Genomic DNA, 17505 nt, shown 5'->3' with positions numbered 1-17505 from the left:
CCAAGAAGTCTTGAAAAATGTTTACTTTACTTTTTTTGTTTTGTTTTATAACATCACTTTTTTTGCAAAGATCTGCGGAGAAAAACAGACATCTCACATTCTAACAAAGAAAGACGAGCAGAAGAAAAATGTCTGATCGTCTTCCGTGTGCACGAGAGAGAATCTGGGTCCGGCTGGGCAAACAGTTCCACAGGAAGGGCTGAATTCATACAGCGTGTGGATCTCTCACATTATCACCTGAGCTCCTCAGGAGAGTCAGGCTGCTCTGCCTCAGTCAGGACCATCTCCTCATGCCCCATCATGCACCTGTCATGACAGGTTGACAATGTTGGCCAGGAAGCGCTGGGCCCACCACTCCTCAAGATCAATAGGCACAAAATCTGTCAAAAGAGAGCAATCCTTTGAGATTTCACCAGATATGAATAAAACCCCACACAAAATATACACTTATTTTCTCTTTCATAGTGTGGAAGCAACATATTCTTCAAAATATATTCTTTTGAGTTCCTGACACGAAGTCATGCCAGTTTGGAATGACGTGAGGGCGAGTAAATGGCAGAATTTGTATTTTTACTTGAATAATGTGAATATGTAAATCCTCATGACAGTGAAGGCCTCCATAAGGGGCTGAGCAGAGAGAACAAGTCAGCAAAGAAGAGACTATTTAAAGAAAGTAAGTAGGACAGAAGTCATTGACTGACTCTTCATGCCGGGATTGGGGCTTCTCTCCGCGTACTGCACCGGCCCTTTCCCGTTCTCTGGCGGCCCTTTCCCGTTCTCCGGCTGGGATCCCTCTCCAAGCTTCTGCTCCACCTCCTGCCAAGCTGCAATCAAACAAATATTAAAAAATATTGCATGTATACCATAAATGATATCATGTATATGACGGAGGGAGGGGGAGAGTTGTATTTTTTCACTTTATAAAAAAAATAAATTATATATATATATATATATATATATATACACACACACACACACAAATTACTTTTTATTTGTTTGTTTACTAAAAGGATTCTAAAATCCAATTTGAAATAGATTTAAATAATCTATTGGCAATAATTGATGCATGGTTTCCCAGCAAGTTTGTAAAAGTTTTATATATATACACAAATTTTTCCAGTCATGGAATGCTAAAATATTTAATCGTCTTTATATTGGTCTTTTGTATTGTAAAACTTGCCAGCAAGCCATATTGAATTTAGAAGTCAATTTGTTTCTTTTTAATAAATTAACAGATTCACAAAATAAACTGAATGATTCATTTATCAATCAGTCTGATTGGCTTTTAAAACCCTTTATTCAGTAAACAAAGGTACAGGGATGCTGTACATAGCATATTATTTAGGAATACACGTTTCAAAGTTGTTCTGAAAACAGTGCCATGCATTCCACCAAACTAACAATTCACAGCAAGAAAAACATGCTTTTCTCGTTGTGATCTTGGTAGAAAAATAGGTGGTTCCTTTTAACAATTCTGAACACTTCCTTTACACCCCTAAACCGGTTGTCTTTTCTATTGTCTGTAAAGCGGTTTTAGAACGTATAAACTATAAAGCCTCAGTTAACTAGCCTGTCACTGTACACAAGAGCATAAACCTGCCCTTGAGGGTCTGTTGCATCAGCCTGTGGAGGTGGAGTCTGGCCTGCAGACAAAAACCCTCCTCCTGAGGATAGCAACTGCCCTTCTTCACACAAACTCTGCTGAACTTACCTCGCAAAGTACAATTATAGTGATTCAGAATTGTTTTAAAGGCTCAACACCTAATATGAACCATTTCTAACAACTTCCAGTTATTGTAGAGCTTTGAATCCAGTTGGTCTCTCCTCAGTGTATTAAGGTCTTGGCAAATACTACCCAACCTTGGCCCTCCTCAAGGTCTTAAACATCAAGGTAACCAAAATACTCGTGTTCTGGAAAATTAACTCACCCTCGTAAACAAATCGAACATTGTCCTCGTGTGCTGGGGTGAATCCTTCAGTAGTGTTGGCAGCTTTTGGAGAGGTAGATCTGTGGTACCGCTTTCCGTTCAGCCGGTGAAATACAATTTTCGGTGCAGGTGAACTACACAAACAAAAGTAAATCACATTGATTATTATGGGTTTTCAATAACCTTGAATGTTTACATTTGGACCCCATTCATAATACATTATACTTAATTGATCCGTTTCACATTAGATTAATTTCTCATGCCTTTCATTTAAATAAAAGAACAGGTTATTAATTTAGAAAGCCAACCCAATGATTTTCATTATGTGGAAAAGAGCGTGTACATTCTTCAACATATTCATACATGTTTGTAACGACTTGAGGGTGCAAAAACGAAGAGGAATTTGGGGGTGAACTGTTCCTTTAAGGCCAAGTACTTCCTTCCTTACACAATGTCGTTTCTATAGTGACAGCTAGCTACACGTTATGAAACCCAGTTACTGATTATATCAGCATAACCCCAGACATAAATTAATCGTTATTGAAATATCAAATTCACAGACGCGATGTGTGTCGTAAAATACGCCGTGACCCTCTTAGGAATAGCCTTATAATCAGAAAGCAGCACAACGTCCTTGCGGGAACTTAAGGGGGGTGTGACAAGCATGTGTTCGCATTATAACAACTACAAAAGGTTAGTTATTAACCTTCTACAGAAATGATGACGAATAGAATCGCGACAGAATCTTCGAACACGCCGTCATTCCACGCGCGCACGCGCTACACTCGCAAGGTCACACGGCGCAAGAAAAAAACAAAAAAAACAAGGGACTTTGGCAAAGGGGTAAAAAGGACGTCCTGATTTATAACTGAGGCCAGCTTGTTCAGTACGGATACTTTTAAGTGTGTTAAGCTTATAAACGAGACTGGGACGCTGAGGCCATTTTTAAAGGTGCAGTTAAATCATTTTTAAGTTTCCCCTCAGACAGTGACTAAACTCACGTGAAGAGAGCATCGCGAGCTCAGGTAACGTTAGTGCATATACATTTAATTACTCACTCCGATGCAAGCCAGGGGCTTTGCTTCTGTTTCAGGTCGCTCGCTTTGCTCTCAATCTGTTGCGTAGGGCCTGCAAGAAATAATATCTGTTAATACGTCTCTAAAGTAATGTCAGTAACCAGATTAAAGGGTGGTTAATTCTTACTATAATAGCGTTAAATTACCGACCATTGACGGCGATTGCGCTTATATTAGACTGTGCATGCCGTTCAAATCTGTACCTGTTCTCCGTTGTGTAACAAGTTTGCTGGGACCTCTGGTTATTGTGTACATCATGTGCGAGACGGTTTCTGAAGGACCCCTGCGGCACGATGGATCCACGCGAGGTCTACGGATCGGTCAGTGCGAATGTCACGATTATATGCACGCCAGGAAACGTCACGCGATCCCCCTTCAGGACGGAGCTCTCTTGACGCAGCCACCTTGGAAATAAGCAGCGTCGATCCGGTTCGCAAACCTGTCGTTCAGTCGCCTGCGGCCAACGGGACTTAAGCGCCGTGTATTTACTCACACTCACAGCAGCAGCAGCAGGCCGGCGTAAGGTCAATGAAGGTTAAGCGCGTTTATTACCCTAATTACGCGTCGGGTTAATTCGCGGAGTGTCCTGTGTGCGATGTGTCGCTGCGGAGAAACTTTCTGAGTTCTGGTTCAGTCTGGACTCTGGATACAATTCGGACGTTCAGATTGCAACCTTCCCCCGTTACGTCACGGCACGCCCCCCGCGACGTACAACCGGGGTCACCTTTCACCTACTCACCTTGTGGACATCAAACGGGCTCTATGTACAGTCTAAACACGGGTTTCATCACGCCGAGAAACGTTCAACTGATAAACGCTCATAAAATACTGCTTGATAATAACTCTGCGCACATGTGCGCTGCAACGAGGGGCTTCACACACCATGTGGGAAACATGCAAGCTACTGACTCTTCTTGTGTAAAATCTAAACATTAGTTTCTTCATGCCTTCAAACATTGATTAATGTACAATGTAACGAGCGCGTAATAGTAAAGACAGCGGCTTGCGCAAATGTGCGCAGCTATGAGGCGCTTCACGCACCATGTGGGAGCCGGACAGGCTTGACTTGATACACATTAACAGTCCTGAGCCTGGCTGTGTTCGGGTTAATTAAACCATAACGTTAATCTCACTAACCCGCGATGTAGGCACTGAAATTACACCTTTCACTCATTAAACAGAAACACTTATGATTGAATAAAAGATAGGAAAACCATCTAATGCAATTGTTACACAACTGTCCTTGAAAAGCAACGTCTGTGACAAAATGACTCTTAAGAATGTATTCATTTTATTGTATTATATAATCACCAGAGAAAACAGAGAAACGTGCCACTTTCAAGTAATCCGGAATTAGTATTTATGTGTCCAACATTATGTTGACATTTGGTAGCTGCCAGAGAACTGACCTCAGATTAAGACCATTGTTATTGCTTAATAAATGTATTGACCCCCATATGGAAGAAATAACTATAGATATGTTGTTTTAAATGTAACCTGTTCATTAGCTATTAATACTAAATTTCCAAACAAACCTAAATACCAAGGCATACACAGCTAATGTCATGACTGAGATCGAAGCCATAATTCAAACTCAGCAATTTTTTTCCAATGCTGTTTCCACACAAATAAAAGCGTTCTTCGATAAATAATGGCATTAAAAGGGGAACTTTATCAATTATACTATCTATAATACTATCTATATAGTCATAACTTGGCTCACCTGAGTGGGTGTGTACAGTACAATCGAACACTAATACTTGCATCTCCCATTTAAAAAATGTAAAAGCACTTTGTTACCCTGTAAATTTAAGTCTCTATAGCATGCTGCCTAAATCCAAGCAATTCAATACAGACACATATCGTAGTATTTTGAGTAAAGAACCACCGAGGTTAGTTGCTCGAATTATAAAAGGCCTAATGATTGTACAAGTGGCGGTTCAGTAGTGCGGATCACAGTCTTCTACGAGACTGTCGGTGATGTAGTTGATCTTCAGTAGTTGCTGGTAGTACTGCTGCTCCACAGCCGTGTTCACCGTCCAGCTCACCACCTCCACACCTCGGGCCGCCCAGTACTGCACATAGTCCCTGATGAAACAACACAGTGACCATCTCGAAGCGCAACACACACTCCCACGCTGATGCTTAAATACACTCTGAATGTTCCTACACAGATTCATTTTCAGATTTACTTCCATGATCTTGACTGGTTTTTGGGGGGGGTTAAAGGGTAACTGTCGCCAAAATTTAACTTAGGCTCTCTTTGTTAATCTACCCGAGTCAAACGTTTGTGTAAATGGATAATTAGAATGGAAACGCCACTTTTTTCTTTTCTTTTTTTTACGTATTTTCGTTTTAGGTCAAAATGTCTTTTAAATGGAAGTGCTAGGGGCACCTCTATGATAGCATCAAAATCGCTGTTTTTAAAACACTAAGAAGGCTCGACACAACATAAACTGTGCTCAGTTGCAAAAGTATGTCATCCCTGCTGCACTCTCATAGCCTTAAGACCCGTTCACACCAAGGACGATAACTATATTAGCGTCCACACCAGCGCATAATATACGTAGTTCTGTTTAGTGTGTGCTTGTCTGTCACTTTAAATGCTCGTTACAGCAGGATGCATTCTGATTGGCTGTCAATCGTTCATCAGCTGGATGAAATTATTCTGAAAGTGATTCCAACAATATCGTTTCTCTGTGCCGTTATCATTATAGCTGTGGTGTGATCTCTGCTATTCTTTAATATTAAGAAAGATTTTAAGAACTATATCTTTATAGTTCTCATCCTTGATGCGAACGGGCCTTTAGAGTGTTTCTAGGGGACGTCACATGTCTCTTTGATATTTAAATTGCTATATATGGCTCAGGTCCCTCCTTCAGCAAAGTCTATGGATTTTTGCACGGGTGAAAATTCTATACTTGATTATTTTGAATAGGAGTTGTAGTCCCCAAAACACGAAAGGTGAAATGTTGAAAAACGTATAATGTAAATGAATAACCAAGCAGCCAATATGTCTCCCTAACCATAGGTATAAGCAATAATATGATCCCTGACCGCCCCAATAACCACTGAAGGTCCCAGCAGCAGCCTTCAAGAGACGACTAAAAGATTAAGTGTTAGGGTTGTGTAGCAGTGGTCAAGAATAATGGTCAGTGCTTTAGTCTGTATTGAAACACAAACACACAGTGGTCATTTCAGTGGTTACATACAGTGGTTGCTTTACTGTGACTGATATGCGCAATTTATTTTAGAACCTGTGGTAGGCGTGTTAAAGATCTTACGGTAATGTTAATAAAATGCACATAATAACATGGCTTCACAATAATTACCGTATTTTCCGGACTATAAGTCACACTTTTTTTCATAGTTTTGCTGGTCCTGCGACTTATAGTCAGGTGTGACTTATATATCAAAATGAATTCATACTGACTGAGATGAACCAAGAGAAAACATTACCGTCTACAGCCGCGAGAGGGCGCTCTAGTTAGCGGAGTTGTTCAGAAGCGACACCGAGGAAGAATTAAATGGATTATTCAGTGTTGTGGAATGAGATCGCGGGAGCTTGGTGAACTTGCTTACCGGTAACTTGTTGGACTCGCTGGCTAATGTTAATTTAGCCTATTCAGGTCTACCCAGGTATATGTTCTTTATGCTATTGTGTAGCTGAATAACTTACATTTCCAGATTAAATGTCTGTTCTTGGTCTTTGATTTTGTGAAATACATTTCGAAATAAATGCGACTTATAGTCCAGTGCGACTTATATATGTTTTTTTCCTCTTCATGATGCATTTTTTGACTGATGCGACTTATACTCAGGAGCGACTTATAGTCCAGAAAATACGGTATGTAAAAATGGCGATGACATGAGCAGTTTTGGAAGTGAGATAATGACTCACGGCGAGATGAAGTTCTTCTGCACCAGGAAGGCAGAGACTCCGCACAGCTTCCACAGGAGGTGATGATGGGCCCAGTCCAGGAGCACGTCCAACACATACATCCAGTTCTGCTTCCACGCGGACGAGAACCGTGGCGTCCCGTCGCCCAACTGACTCAGACTCCACGGCCGATGGGTCAGTGCGGTCACCACATTGGGATCCGCCTGCCGCATCTGGAAAGGAGGAGAGCAGCCGATACAATTCAGTATTAGTGTATTACTGTCCAATTTACACTGCCGCTCAAAAGTTATGGATCGGTGAAATTTTTTTTGTTTTTAAAAGTAGTCTCTTCTGCTCTTCTGCTCACCAAGGCTGCATTTATTTGATTAAAAATACAAAAAAGGTAATATTGTTAAATATTATGACAATTTAAAATAACTGTTTTCTATTTCAATATATTTAAAAATGTAATTTATTCCTGTGATCAAAGCTGAATTTTCAGCATCATTACTCCAGTCATCAGTGTCACATGATCCTTCAGAAATCAGTCTAATATGCAGATTTGATAATCAAACAACATTTATTATTATCAATGTTGAAAACAGTTGTGTACATTTTTTTTCAGTATTCTTTGATGAATAGAAAGTTCTAAAGAACAGCATTTATTTGAAATAGAATCTTTTGTATATATATATGTATTAAATGTCTTTACTGTAACTTTTGATAAATTTGATTAATCCTTGATGAATAAAAGTATTGATTTATTTTATTTATTTCACCCCAAAAAAATTATAATAACAGTAGTGTTACAAAAGCTTTCTATTTCAGATAAATGCTGTTCTTTTGAACTTTCCATTTGAACCATCAAAGAATCCTGAAATAAAAATGTAAGTAACTGTTTTCAACATCGATGATAATAATGAGAAATGTTTTTTGAGCATCAAATCCACATATTAGAATGATTTCTGAAGGATCATGTGACACTGATGACTGGAGTAATGATGCTGATCGTTCAGCTTTGATCACAGGAATAAATTACACTTTACTATATATTCACATAGAAAACTGCTGTTTAAAATTGTATTAATATTTAACAACATTCCTTTTTTTTTAATCAAATAAATGCAGCCTTGGTGAGCAAAAGAGACTTTTAAAAACATAAAAAATCTCACAGATCCAAAACTTTTGAACGGCATTGTACCTCAGTCTAAAAAAAAATGTTTCAAGATAAACTCAAGATGCAAATAAACTGAATGATATTACCCTATAGATGACTTTGGGCTCAAATGAGCAGACGATACTAGTGTTGTAGAGCACTGGATACCTCCGAAATAACTCTTTTAGAGCTGCAGCAGCCTACGGTCAACAGATAACACACATGAAAGCACTTCCAATCTGGAATCATTAAATCAATAAGAGATTGCGAAGTAAGAGTGGTCCCACCAACTCAGAGCAATGCAAGTTGCGACAGTACCTCATCTGGATGACCTTTGACATCGAAGTAAACGGTCAACTGGTGTTTGATGCATTCCTCTACAGCCTCCTGCAGCGTTGGGACCTTCTCACCTCGGAAACGCTCACTGCCACACAATCGACACAAACACACCACCTGCTGTCTTCAACTTGCTCTTGCTTATTCATACGCTATGTTTGAAAACAAGTCTGTCGTTCTCCCCATCTAACCTGAATCTGTGTTTGGCGGCGGCATCTAGTTTGCGCAGTTCAGAGAAGAGCAGCTTGTTCAGCGGTCCCGACCCGTTGGTGGTCCGGTCCACGGTGTCGTCGTGCATCAGTATGGGAACCCCATCCGCCGTGAACTCCAGGTCCAGCTCCACACCCGTGGCTCCGTTCTCACTTGCCTTTCAGTTACAAATCAGAGTCATTGAAAGAGGAAGAAACCACTGCTTAGATCTGTGGATTGAGGGAGACCACAGTTAACGCAATGCTTTCGCAATGTGTAATACAAGAAATGTGATTTTGAGGTTGAGGAGCATGTGATGCTCATCACATGTGCATAGTATGTATTATGTACTCGGAAAAAAAAAATCACATGAAAGCAGACATTTATATAATAGTCAAAACACAGTAAATTAATATACAACAAATACTAACAGTTGGTTAACCAATTAAAGAAGTAGTGTATTTAAAGCTCTTTGGCAATGTTTTATATATTGTTTCCCATCTAAATCCAGTTCAAACTAATTATGTAACTGGTTGTATGTGAGATATGAAATCATCCATCCATTCTTTATACAACTCGTCCACCTTGTTATTATTTTGTTCACCCTGATATCACGTTGGCCAACCTGTTCAGCTTTTCTTTCTTTCTTTTTTTACAATAATTTTGTAAAATCAGCACAAAACATACAAAAAAATCAGTGAACATTTTCTGAATAATCAATAATGCAGTACTTTAAAAAGTAAACAAAAACACATTTTAGGCATTTGTATGTATCTGAAAACGGAAAATGTAAAATTATGCGTTTGTGAGAAAGTAGCCATAGAAGTACAATTCATACACATTATTTATATTATTTTTCGGATAATGTATTAACTGATATTCTTTTAAAGGGACAAATGTACACAAGTTGTCTAATATAATGTACAAAGTGACCATAAACTAGTAATCATAAGTATTTTAAACTGATGTTCATCATTTGTCCCTAACAGGGTGGACATTTTTGATCTTCCATTTCATTTATTTTAATAAATTGTTAGGCTACATTTATTAACCCGAGCTTTGCCAAAATCGTTTTCCCCCAAAATGTTTTACAACACCCTATCACTACACAAACATTTATTTAAAAAACTGAGTTTGATTTTCTACATTTTATGATGGCCAAAAGGCACAGAATACAAGGAATGACCGATATAATGTATGTAAATTATATATTTCATTAATAAATATTATTGTAATTGTATATATTCTCTGCATTTCTTTTTCCTAATATAGCTTTCTAACAAATGTGACAATGTATACTGTGAATATTGTTTGCTTGCTATGCTTATCTAATTTACTTTTGATAAAAGCGTCTGCTAAATGTAAATCTAGTGTTTATCTAAATATATTATAAGTATTTAATAGTTTTTAATAGTCGGACATGTTCGAAAAAGACGATTTTCTGTCTTGTAATGATTGACTTTAGTTGATTCGTTAAAAAGCATTGATTTGAATTCGATTCAATACAAGATCCGAATAAAAAACTCGTTCACGTTGTCAGTGATGTGTTTTTTCTTGCCTACCTGTGCAATATAACTTTATGAATGGCCTTTAAAAAATAAGCATACAGTGGGTTTAAATTAATACTGTCACGCGAGAAAAAAAAATCTATAAGAAATAAACCGAAATCAATCCGTGTGTTGTTCCCACCGTCCGTATAGCAGCGATGGTGTTCTCGGGAGCGTCGTGCCCTCCGCCGCGGTGCGCCACTGCTGACACGCCGCTCGGCGACGCTCGAGTCCCGGGCCGCAGCACCTGTCTGGCCCGGCTGGAGGGCACCTGCGGGAACCGAAACATCACCAGAAACAGGTAGAGAGAGGCCGTGAGCACCGTGGGCCAGACGGCGCTTCTGGTTCCCAGCAGAACCACGACGAAGACCGCAGAGAAGAGTGTGAGCCCGTCTCCTAACTGAAGCATGATGAGGAAACGAACCTACAAACCCAAACCAAGCGCTGTTTCTGCAACTAAATCAATAGGACACTGCTCGATCGTTGCTTTCAGATGAAACCCACATTGCGAGAGTCTTAAAATGTTGACACAGAAGTGTTCAGTTTCAGTCATTCATCGCCACACACACTGTCTGTCAGAAACCTGCTAACGATCTGTCATGATGTATTGATGACATCACGAATAACGTTCGAAATTGCTCGCGTGACCCCACTGACTCCTGACCTCATCACGATAAAGAGCGTCATCTGATATTAAAGGCATCCCGAATAAATGCCTTAAAACTGCGTGTCGATAACCTTTTAACCTGCTTACAATACGAACAAAGAGCGCAAGATCTTTAAAATACTATCTATGCGATGCCGTGGTGGAAACGTCCAACAATAGAACAGGATAATTTGACTAAGACATAAAAGTCCTTGCTGTGCGTAAATGATTTTTGGTTGATAAGGATACATTTAGCAAAAACATAATGAGACAAAACATCAAAACAACGGTTTATGTTATTATTATTATTATTTAACATTTGTATATATATATATATATATATATATATATATATATATATATATATATATATATATATATATATATATACTGTATGTGTATATACAATTATTTTATTGTGATAAAAACTGAAAGACTTTTATTTTGAAGTGCATGTTCTCAGCAGTACTACGAGATGAACTGTGGATATGGTAAGTTTTATGGTAAGTGATTTTTAAAACTGCACAAATTGTTAATATAATGCATTTTGTCGTTATATTATTTTGACCATTTGTTTGGTGTATTTCTTTGTCATTATTATTGCTACCTATAATACGGTAGAATTAGAAAATGTCCTCCAAACCTTCACACATTGCCCTTGACATAACTTGACTAAAACATAAACGTCCCTGTACGTAAAGGATTTTGGTTGATATGAGGGGGTAAAAATCGCAAAAATGTAAACGTGTCAAAACAATAAGACAGCAGTTTATGATTTGCTTTATTTTGTCTTTTACAATTGAAACCAGTTTTAAATTTAACAAGTTCATATAAAATTATTGTAAAGCGATACAACTCAAATACTTTTATTTTGAAGTTTCACCGACTTTCTATGATGTCCAGCTTCACAAAAGCACCGCGCGATGCACTAAACTTGAGTAGAGATGGTAAGGTCTTTCAAAACAGCACAAATTGTAACTATTAATACATTTTATTGGATTATAGTGTCCTTTTTTTTGGTGTATTTCCTTTGTCATTGTCATATATTAGCAGCCTAATCGCATTATTGTCCTTGGCAGTGTCTTTAATCTATCATCAACAGAATAAACGTGTTAAAAGTATTTTTAAGCAAGTGAGCTATATTACCAAAGTTAAAAAGTGAATTTCAGTCGTTGTACTAATTATAATTTTTTTATTATTATTAAATGCCAGTCACATACAAATAATAGATTTTAACAAAAAAAATACAGACAATATTCAAAATTCAATTATAACAATTGTTGCCATGGTTACTGTCTCCTCAGATGATGTCATCACGCTTAATTTCCAGCCTTCCTCTATATGGGTGCCGGTGTCATCATGCAGGACTCATTTCACAAGCTAAGGTGCTCTACAGCAGTGACCCGACACACGCCGGTCGACGGATGCCCATTACGTTCTCACGCACCCTGCAGGTTCAACCTGTGTCATTCTGCTCTGACCTTGCCTCAAGAGAATTCAATCTAATTTATGCTTTCCCGGCTATCAAAGGCCTGCGAGCTCTCTCGAGACTCAAACTGATGCAGACGGGCATCACTGTGGTCTTACTGCCCGCTGTGTATTACCTGTACCTGCAGGGACAGGCCTCAGGGATGCTGGTGAGTTACACCACAGGCATATCAGTGTTTGCTGGCTTCATGCTGTACTCCATAAGCCACTATGTCAGAAGAGTAGTGGGCATGATGTATCTGGACTCAACGCAGACCGTCCTAAAGGTGTCGCACCTGACCTTCTGGGGTCACAGGCGGGACATATACGTGCCCGTGTCTGATGTCATGACGCTGGGAGACTCGGGGGACGGCAAAGGAGAGCCGATCCTTTCTTTAAAGCGCTACAGCAGTTCTGACACTATGTACTTTTCCACCAGACTGGGGGGAGTGGTGGACAGAAATGCATTTGAGAAGGTTTTCGGGAGTTTGTCATGAGTTTACTTTTTTTGTTTAATGTCATGTCATTGGCTAAACCACTGGATATTGTTCTCCCATTGAAAAGTGACAAATAAAGATGTTGTGTTAAAGTATACATTGATTTTATTTCACATAATTGATGAAAAATTATAATAGAGTGCCGCAGTGATGACATACATGCCCGGCCCAAAAAAAGTCACTGTTTGGATCACAAAATCCTTAAGGTGCTGCTAAATAAATTATGTATAAATAGCTGAATACTCTTCAATATAAGTATATACTACTTAAATTAAGTATACTGTTGATTGAAATATTTCTTGAAACTCATTACTAGCTATTAGATAAATTTAGAAATTGGTGGGATTGTAATAAATATATGATGTTTGTTCCTATGATTCATAGTTTCTATAACCCATACAGATGTTTACAGTGTTAGAGAGTGAAAGACACAGAGTAACGCAACAACAAGACAGTTGAATGAAATTGCATTTAATTGCACTTTTTATTTGTATTTCACTTCTAGTTTCTGAGTTGATGTAGTTACTGTGATTAGCATTGTAGGAAACTATAACATTCATGTCTGAGGAGGACATTGGGAAGTGTTATAATATCATCCAGCCACAAAAAACAATAATACTGTGTATTACAGCAATGTGCAACAGAAAAGATAAAGTTCTGACATAAATTGTTTCATTTTAAGCAACTCCAATGTCTTTACTTCTTGCATGCCCTTAAACGTGTGCTTACACTCTTGACTGACGGGAAACAGGATAAAGAACATTATTTCCCCTAAAAACTTGCATTGTATTTAATACACAAATGTTGTATAGATTAAGGGTTAACATTTAAATGATCAGCATTAACATTTTCACAACACGACCCTGTGAGTAAAAGATTTTCACTTTGAAGCCCAGCCGTTTCCTATTTTCATCTCTGATTGGTTGACTCGGGTAAAGGTGATCACATGATGTACCAGGCAGCCAATCCGGCAACAGCAGCGACCCATGTGGCCAGGATCACCTGTACTGTGGATTGTCGAAGCAGCATCCTAGCAAACTCGCATGCGTAGGTCGTGTTTCCACTCACCGCTAGACAGACAAGGAAAGCAGTACAGTAAAAATATAATTTTAAAAACGTTTTTAAATGTTGTCGCTAACATCTTCCTCACCCATTTTGGCTGCATAGTAGGGACATTTACTGATGTCTCCACCCATATCCCCATGTGCAGGGAAGCCAACGTCCTGCACTTCCTCCTTAATGTCTTTCCCAATCTCCTGCAATTCTGAGAATACCTGACGGAAAAGCAAAGAACGTGGAGTGAGGTACAAAAACGACTATTATATTCATGTATTCGCACATCACATGACCTAAAAGACTTGGTCTGTGATAATCCTCTTACGTCCAAATTATATTTAAAAGCCAGGTTGGCTTCGTCTAGCAGCTTCTCTTTGGTCTCAGCATCCACTTCCAGCTCGTTCATCCGACTGCGGTACAGCCTCTTGAAGGCCGTGGGGTTGTGGATGCCCTCGAAATGGTAGAAGTTCAACCCCTCGCCAGTAGGGGGCAGTTTGAGGGCCCGCTGAGCCACTTTCTTTAGAATCTGCCCTCCTGATAGGTCGCCCATGTAGCGGGTCCAAGCGTGCGCAACTAAAAGAACCGGGTCGTTGCGACCCACCTCGTGAATGCGGTCTACGTAGGGCCTGGTGGCCGCCGAGCAGGAGATCTTGCTCTCCCAGTCTTCGCCGTAGAAATACTCCAGGTCTTTGGCCAAGGCGTCTCGCCGATGAAGCTCAGAGGGTAAATATAGTGGGGCAAACATGGGATGGTCCTTATTCTTCTCGATCTCTTCCTCAATGGCAGAATAAACATAGTACAGGCCAGTTGTGCCAAGCTGGGGTTGATAAGATGACAAAATAGCACAAGCGTGAAGGTCAGAACATGATAGGCTGTTTTTATCAAACCCTACAAGAGTCAATAGACTCACCTTAAAAAGTTCTCGTTTGATTCGGCCCCTCAGGAAGTCCTTGACAAATGGAGAGTTCTCGGCTTTGTCGTGAGATTCCTTGGTTCCAGCCGCCAACACTTCTGACAGGTCATCAGGACTGAGAAACGGATTTAAATAGATACAAATCTGTTATGCTCTATACCGCCACCTATTGGCTTGAGTGTAAAATCATGCAATAGCCAGTTTGAGTTTTGAATGGCCTTGTAGAAATGATACACTACTTATGAATAACTTCCGGTACCGATTAATCGATCCGATAAAATGAAGGTAAATTAGATTAATTGTATAGTTTTTGGTTTGTCATGTGATACCAACATTGTTGCCACATCAAGGGGCTTTCTATGGAAGCTTGTTTCCGCCACAGAATAAAATAAAAATAAAAAAAAAATACGATTTTTTTAAATCTCACAATTCTAACTTTTTTCTCGCAATTGCGAGTTATAAAGTCAGATTTGCGAGATATAAACAAGCATTTTTTTTTTTTTCAGAATTGTGAGATATACAACAAAGTCACAATTGCAAGATATAAAGACCAATTCTGAGGGGAAAAAAACTAAATCTAAATTGCGAGTTTATATCTCACATTTTTTACTTTATAACACGCAATTCTGACTTTATTTCTAGCATTTATTTATTTATTTCTAGCGGAAACAAGCTTCCATAGGTTTCATAATGCGATATCAAATTTACCGTTTTTTTTTTTTTTTTTAAGTAGGCAGTATATACACTGTAAAAAAAAGAAGTACAAACAACTTGGATGTTTAAGTAATTTCAACTTAAATTACATTAAACTGACTTAAATGAGTTAAATCCTGTATAACTTATAAAGTCTACTACAATATACTTTAGTATACAAACATGCAGTATAATACGATCATGTTTGATATTTAAACAAGCCTGTCAAGTTTGGACAAAGCCAATATGAAAGCTTTCATGAGTTTCAGCATTTTTGTCAAAAGAAGGCCAACTACAGTAGTTATTTCTTTAGAAATGTAATGCACCCTCAAAACAAGTACATTCAAGGTCAATTTGATGTGCTTTCTAGATAGTTTCTTAAGATACATTTCTTAATAGCCCTGTAAGGGAACCGAGTAACGTTACCTGAGAATATCATCATTGCTTTCAGTGAGGATGTTCTCTGCTGAATCTGCAGCCATCATGAACGTGTGCCAGTTATTTATGTCTGCTTGATAAACAAAGATGATGATCAGTGGCGTTTAAAAGCACTCTCTTGTGTCTTCTGTTAATAGTGATAAACCACATAATCAACACTGTCTAGTGTTAGTCTTCATTGCGCAACTCATATCCATTGTGACATTATTAGTCATGCGCGTGACATTGACTTGTGTAAGACAGTCGGCAAGTAAGTTTAACCATCTAAATGACTCTTATTACATTAATTTGGATGCATTTGAAATCGGATTACGCTTTTTTCAGCTAACGTTATGTAAAACGGGACGGCTGTTATTTTACCTGATAATGCTGTGTTTACAGTCTGCAGCAGTTCACATCATATTGAATGCGTGTTGTTTACAAAACTAATCCCGCCTCAAACAGGAAGCAGAATGACGTCTGAATCGCTCACTCGTTTTCGTTCACTTATTACCAGGGGGGCAGTGTTCCGAAAGATATTGAAGCCGACCTGGGCGCCGCCATTGGCTAGCGGACCCCCACCTGCTGTTAGCATTCCATTGACTCCCATTCATTTTGGCGTCACTTTGACAGCGAATAACTTTACATCTGAGGCGTTTAAAGACACCGTTTGTCCATTGTTTATTTCTAAAGAAACACGAAAATGTATAAAAGGCTCCATTACCTTGTATCTTACGTTATGGCCCCGTAGAAGCAGTTTTTGTAAAAATAGGCTAACGATTGCGTCATACCCGCGCGACTCTGTCGCACAAGTCGAAAAATTACCGTATGGACAGGCAGAGAAGCTCGCAAGCAATCGGGAGGACGTTGAGGCATAAAGTCAAGGGAGAAGCCCATAGAGAGTGATAAAGTTGCTCCCGTTGCTAGCTCATGGACAGCAAATACCCACGCTCTCCGTCTCTGCGAGATTCGGAAGGGAATGATTCAGATTTCTCTCGGCACAGCTACTAGAAGACCTACAGGTTGCTCACGTCACATCTACGTCGTCAAGCTCAGTTTGAGCCTGCGCAGTTCGCCTTGCGATCAGGAAGTAAGTGCTTCTAATTGACTTCACTGCTCTCCGTTGAAACCTATGGGGTCGCTGTGTCCAGTTTATATACTGTCTATGCTTATTACCTTTATAGTGTACAAGTGTCATCGGAAAGAGTGCATGAGTGAACGAGTGAGCAATATGACACAGTGCTTTGTTTATATACGTCTCTTATTCGATCTGTTACATTTGTTTTGTTTTTATTGAACGCTTTTGACAAAAGGTTGTTGAGAGTGACAGTTATTACTAACCTGTAAATTGTGAGATAGGCCTTTTTCTTTTCTTTTTTTTTTGTCTATATCAAAAACATTTCAGTAGGCTACAATATGAGCATGAACTGACAAAAAAAAGTTGTAAAAAAAATAACTGAGGAGAAATTGTATAGCTTGAATGCAACGTAGGCTATGTCATTTTGGATAAAACGTCTGCTAAATGATACATTAAATAAATGATTAGGCCTATATTGTTGTCTGTATCAGGAATATGACAATGTCAATATAATATAATATAATATAATATAATATAATATAATATAATATAATATAATATAATATAATATAATAAAGCTGTTTTTTGACCTATGATCATTTTGATAAATTAGATACATGATAATA

The 17505-nt window shown here is 38.8% G+C and overlaps 4 protein-coding genes across 7 annotated transcripts; 1 reads left to right on the top strand and 3 right to left on the bottom strand.

Moving 5' to 3' along the window:
- Nucleotides 1-10: 10 nt before the first annotated feature.
- On the bottom strand, nucleotides 11-4107 carry mcrip2 (MAPK regulated corepressor interacting protein 2). The gene is made up of 5 exons (XM_079592318.1): nucleotides 3208-4107; nucleotides 2987-3056; nucleotides 1929-2062; nucleotides 702-824; nucleotides 11-380 (listed from the first exon to the last, which is right to left on the bottom strand). The coding sequence occupies exons 1-5, from the start codon at nucleotides 3260-3262 to the stop codon at nucleotides 310-312; spliced, it is 453 nt and encodes a 150-aa protein (XP_079448444.1). The 5' UTR covers nucleotides 3263-4107; the 3' UTR covers nucleotides 11-309.
- Nucleotides 4045-10981, bottom strand: gde1 (glycerophosphodiester phosphodiesterase 1). The gene is made up of 6 exons (XM_079592317.1): nucleotides 10255-10981; nucleotides 8568-8743; nucleotides 8359-8464; nucleotides 8148-8240; nucleotides 6906-7117; nucleotides 4045-5092 (listed from the first exon to the last, which is right to left on the bottom strand). Exons 1-6 carry the CDS (start codon nucleotides 10519-10521, stop codon nucleotides 4945-4947), a joined length of 1002 nt encoding a protein of 333 aa, XP_079448443.1. The 5' UTR covers nucleotides 10522-10981; the 3' UTR covers nucleotides 4045-4944.
- A 223-nt stretch (nucleotides 10982-11204) lies between these two features.
- tmem186 (transmembrane protein 186) lies at nucleotides 11205-13405 on the top strand. 3 transcript variants are annotated; one of them, XM_079592311.1, is made up of 2 exons: nucleotides 11205-11261; nucleotides 12063-13405. In XM_079592311.1, the coding sequence occupies exons 1-2, from the start codon at nucleotides 11247-11249 to the stop codon at nucleotides 12720-12722; spliced, it is 675 nt and encodes a 224-aa protein (XP_079448437.1). In that variant the 5' UTR covers nucleotides 11205-11246; the 3' UTR covers nucleotides 12723-13405. The 3 variants fall into 3 exon arrangements, with proteins under 3 accessions (XP_079448437.1, XP_079448439.1, XP_079448438.1); XM_079592313.1 differs by having other exon boundaries at nucleotides 11205-11249; nucleotides 12063-13404; XM_079592312.1 differs by having other exon boundaries at nucleotides 11221-11705; nucleotides 12063-13401.
- hmox2a (heme oxygenase 2a) lies at nucleotides 13178-16386 on the bottom strand. Of its 2 annotated transcripts, none has more exons than XM_079592309.1 (6): nucleotides 16183-16386; nucleotides 15811-15892; nucleotides 14689-14806; nucleotides 14104-14595; nucleotides 13873-13996; nucleotides 13178-13792 (listed from the first exon to the last, which is right to left on the bottom strand). In XM_079592309.1, the coding sequence occupies exons 2-6, from the start codon at nucleotides 15867-15869 to the stop codon at nucleotides 13665-13667; spliced, it is 921 nt and encodes a 306-aa protein (XP_079448435.1). In that variant the 5' UTR covers nucleotides 15870-15892; nucleotides 16183-16386; the 3' UTR covers nucleotides 13178-13664. The 2 variants fall into 2 exon arrangements, with proteins under 2 accessions (XP_079448435.1, XP_079448436.1); XM_079592310.1 differs by having other exon boundaries at nucleotides 15811-15895; nucleotides 16183-16259.
- Between the last annotated feature and the right edge of the window lie 1119 nt (nucleotides 16387-17505).

This window comes from Phoxinus phoxinus (assembly GCF_949152265.1).
Source record: "Phoxinus phoxinus genome assembly, chromosome: 20".
Classification (NCBI taxonomy): domain Eukaryota; kingdom Metazoa; phylum Chordata; class Actinopteri; order Cypriniformes; family Leuciscidae; genus Phoxinus; species Phoxinus phoxinus.
The sequence above is the reverse complement of the archived record's forward strand: the minus strand, read 5'-3'. Positions and strand labels throughout refer to the sequence as shown.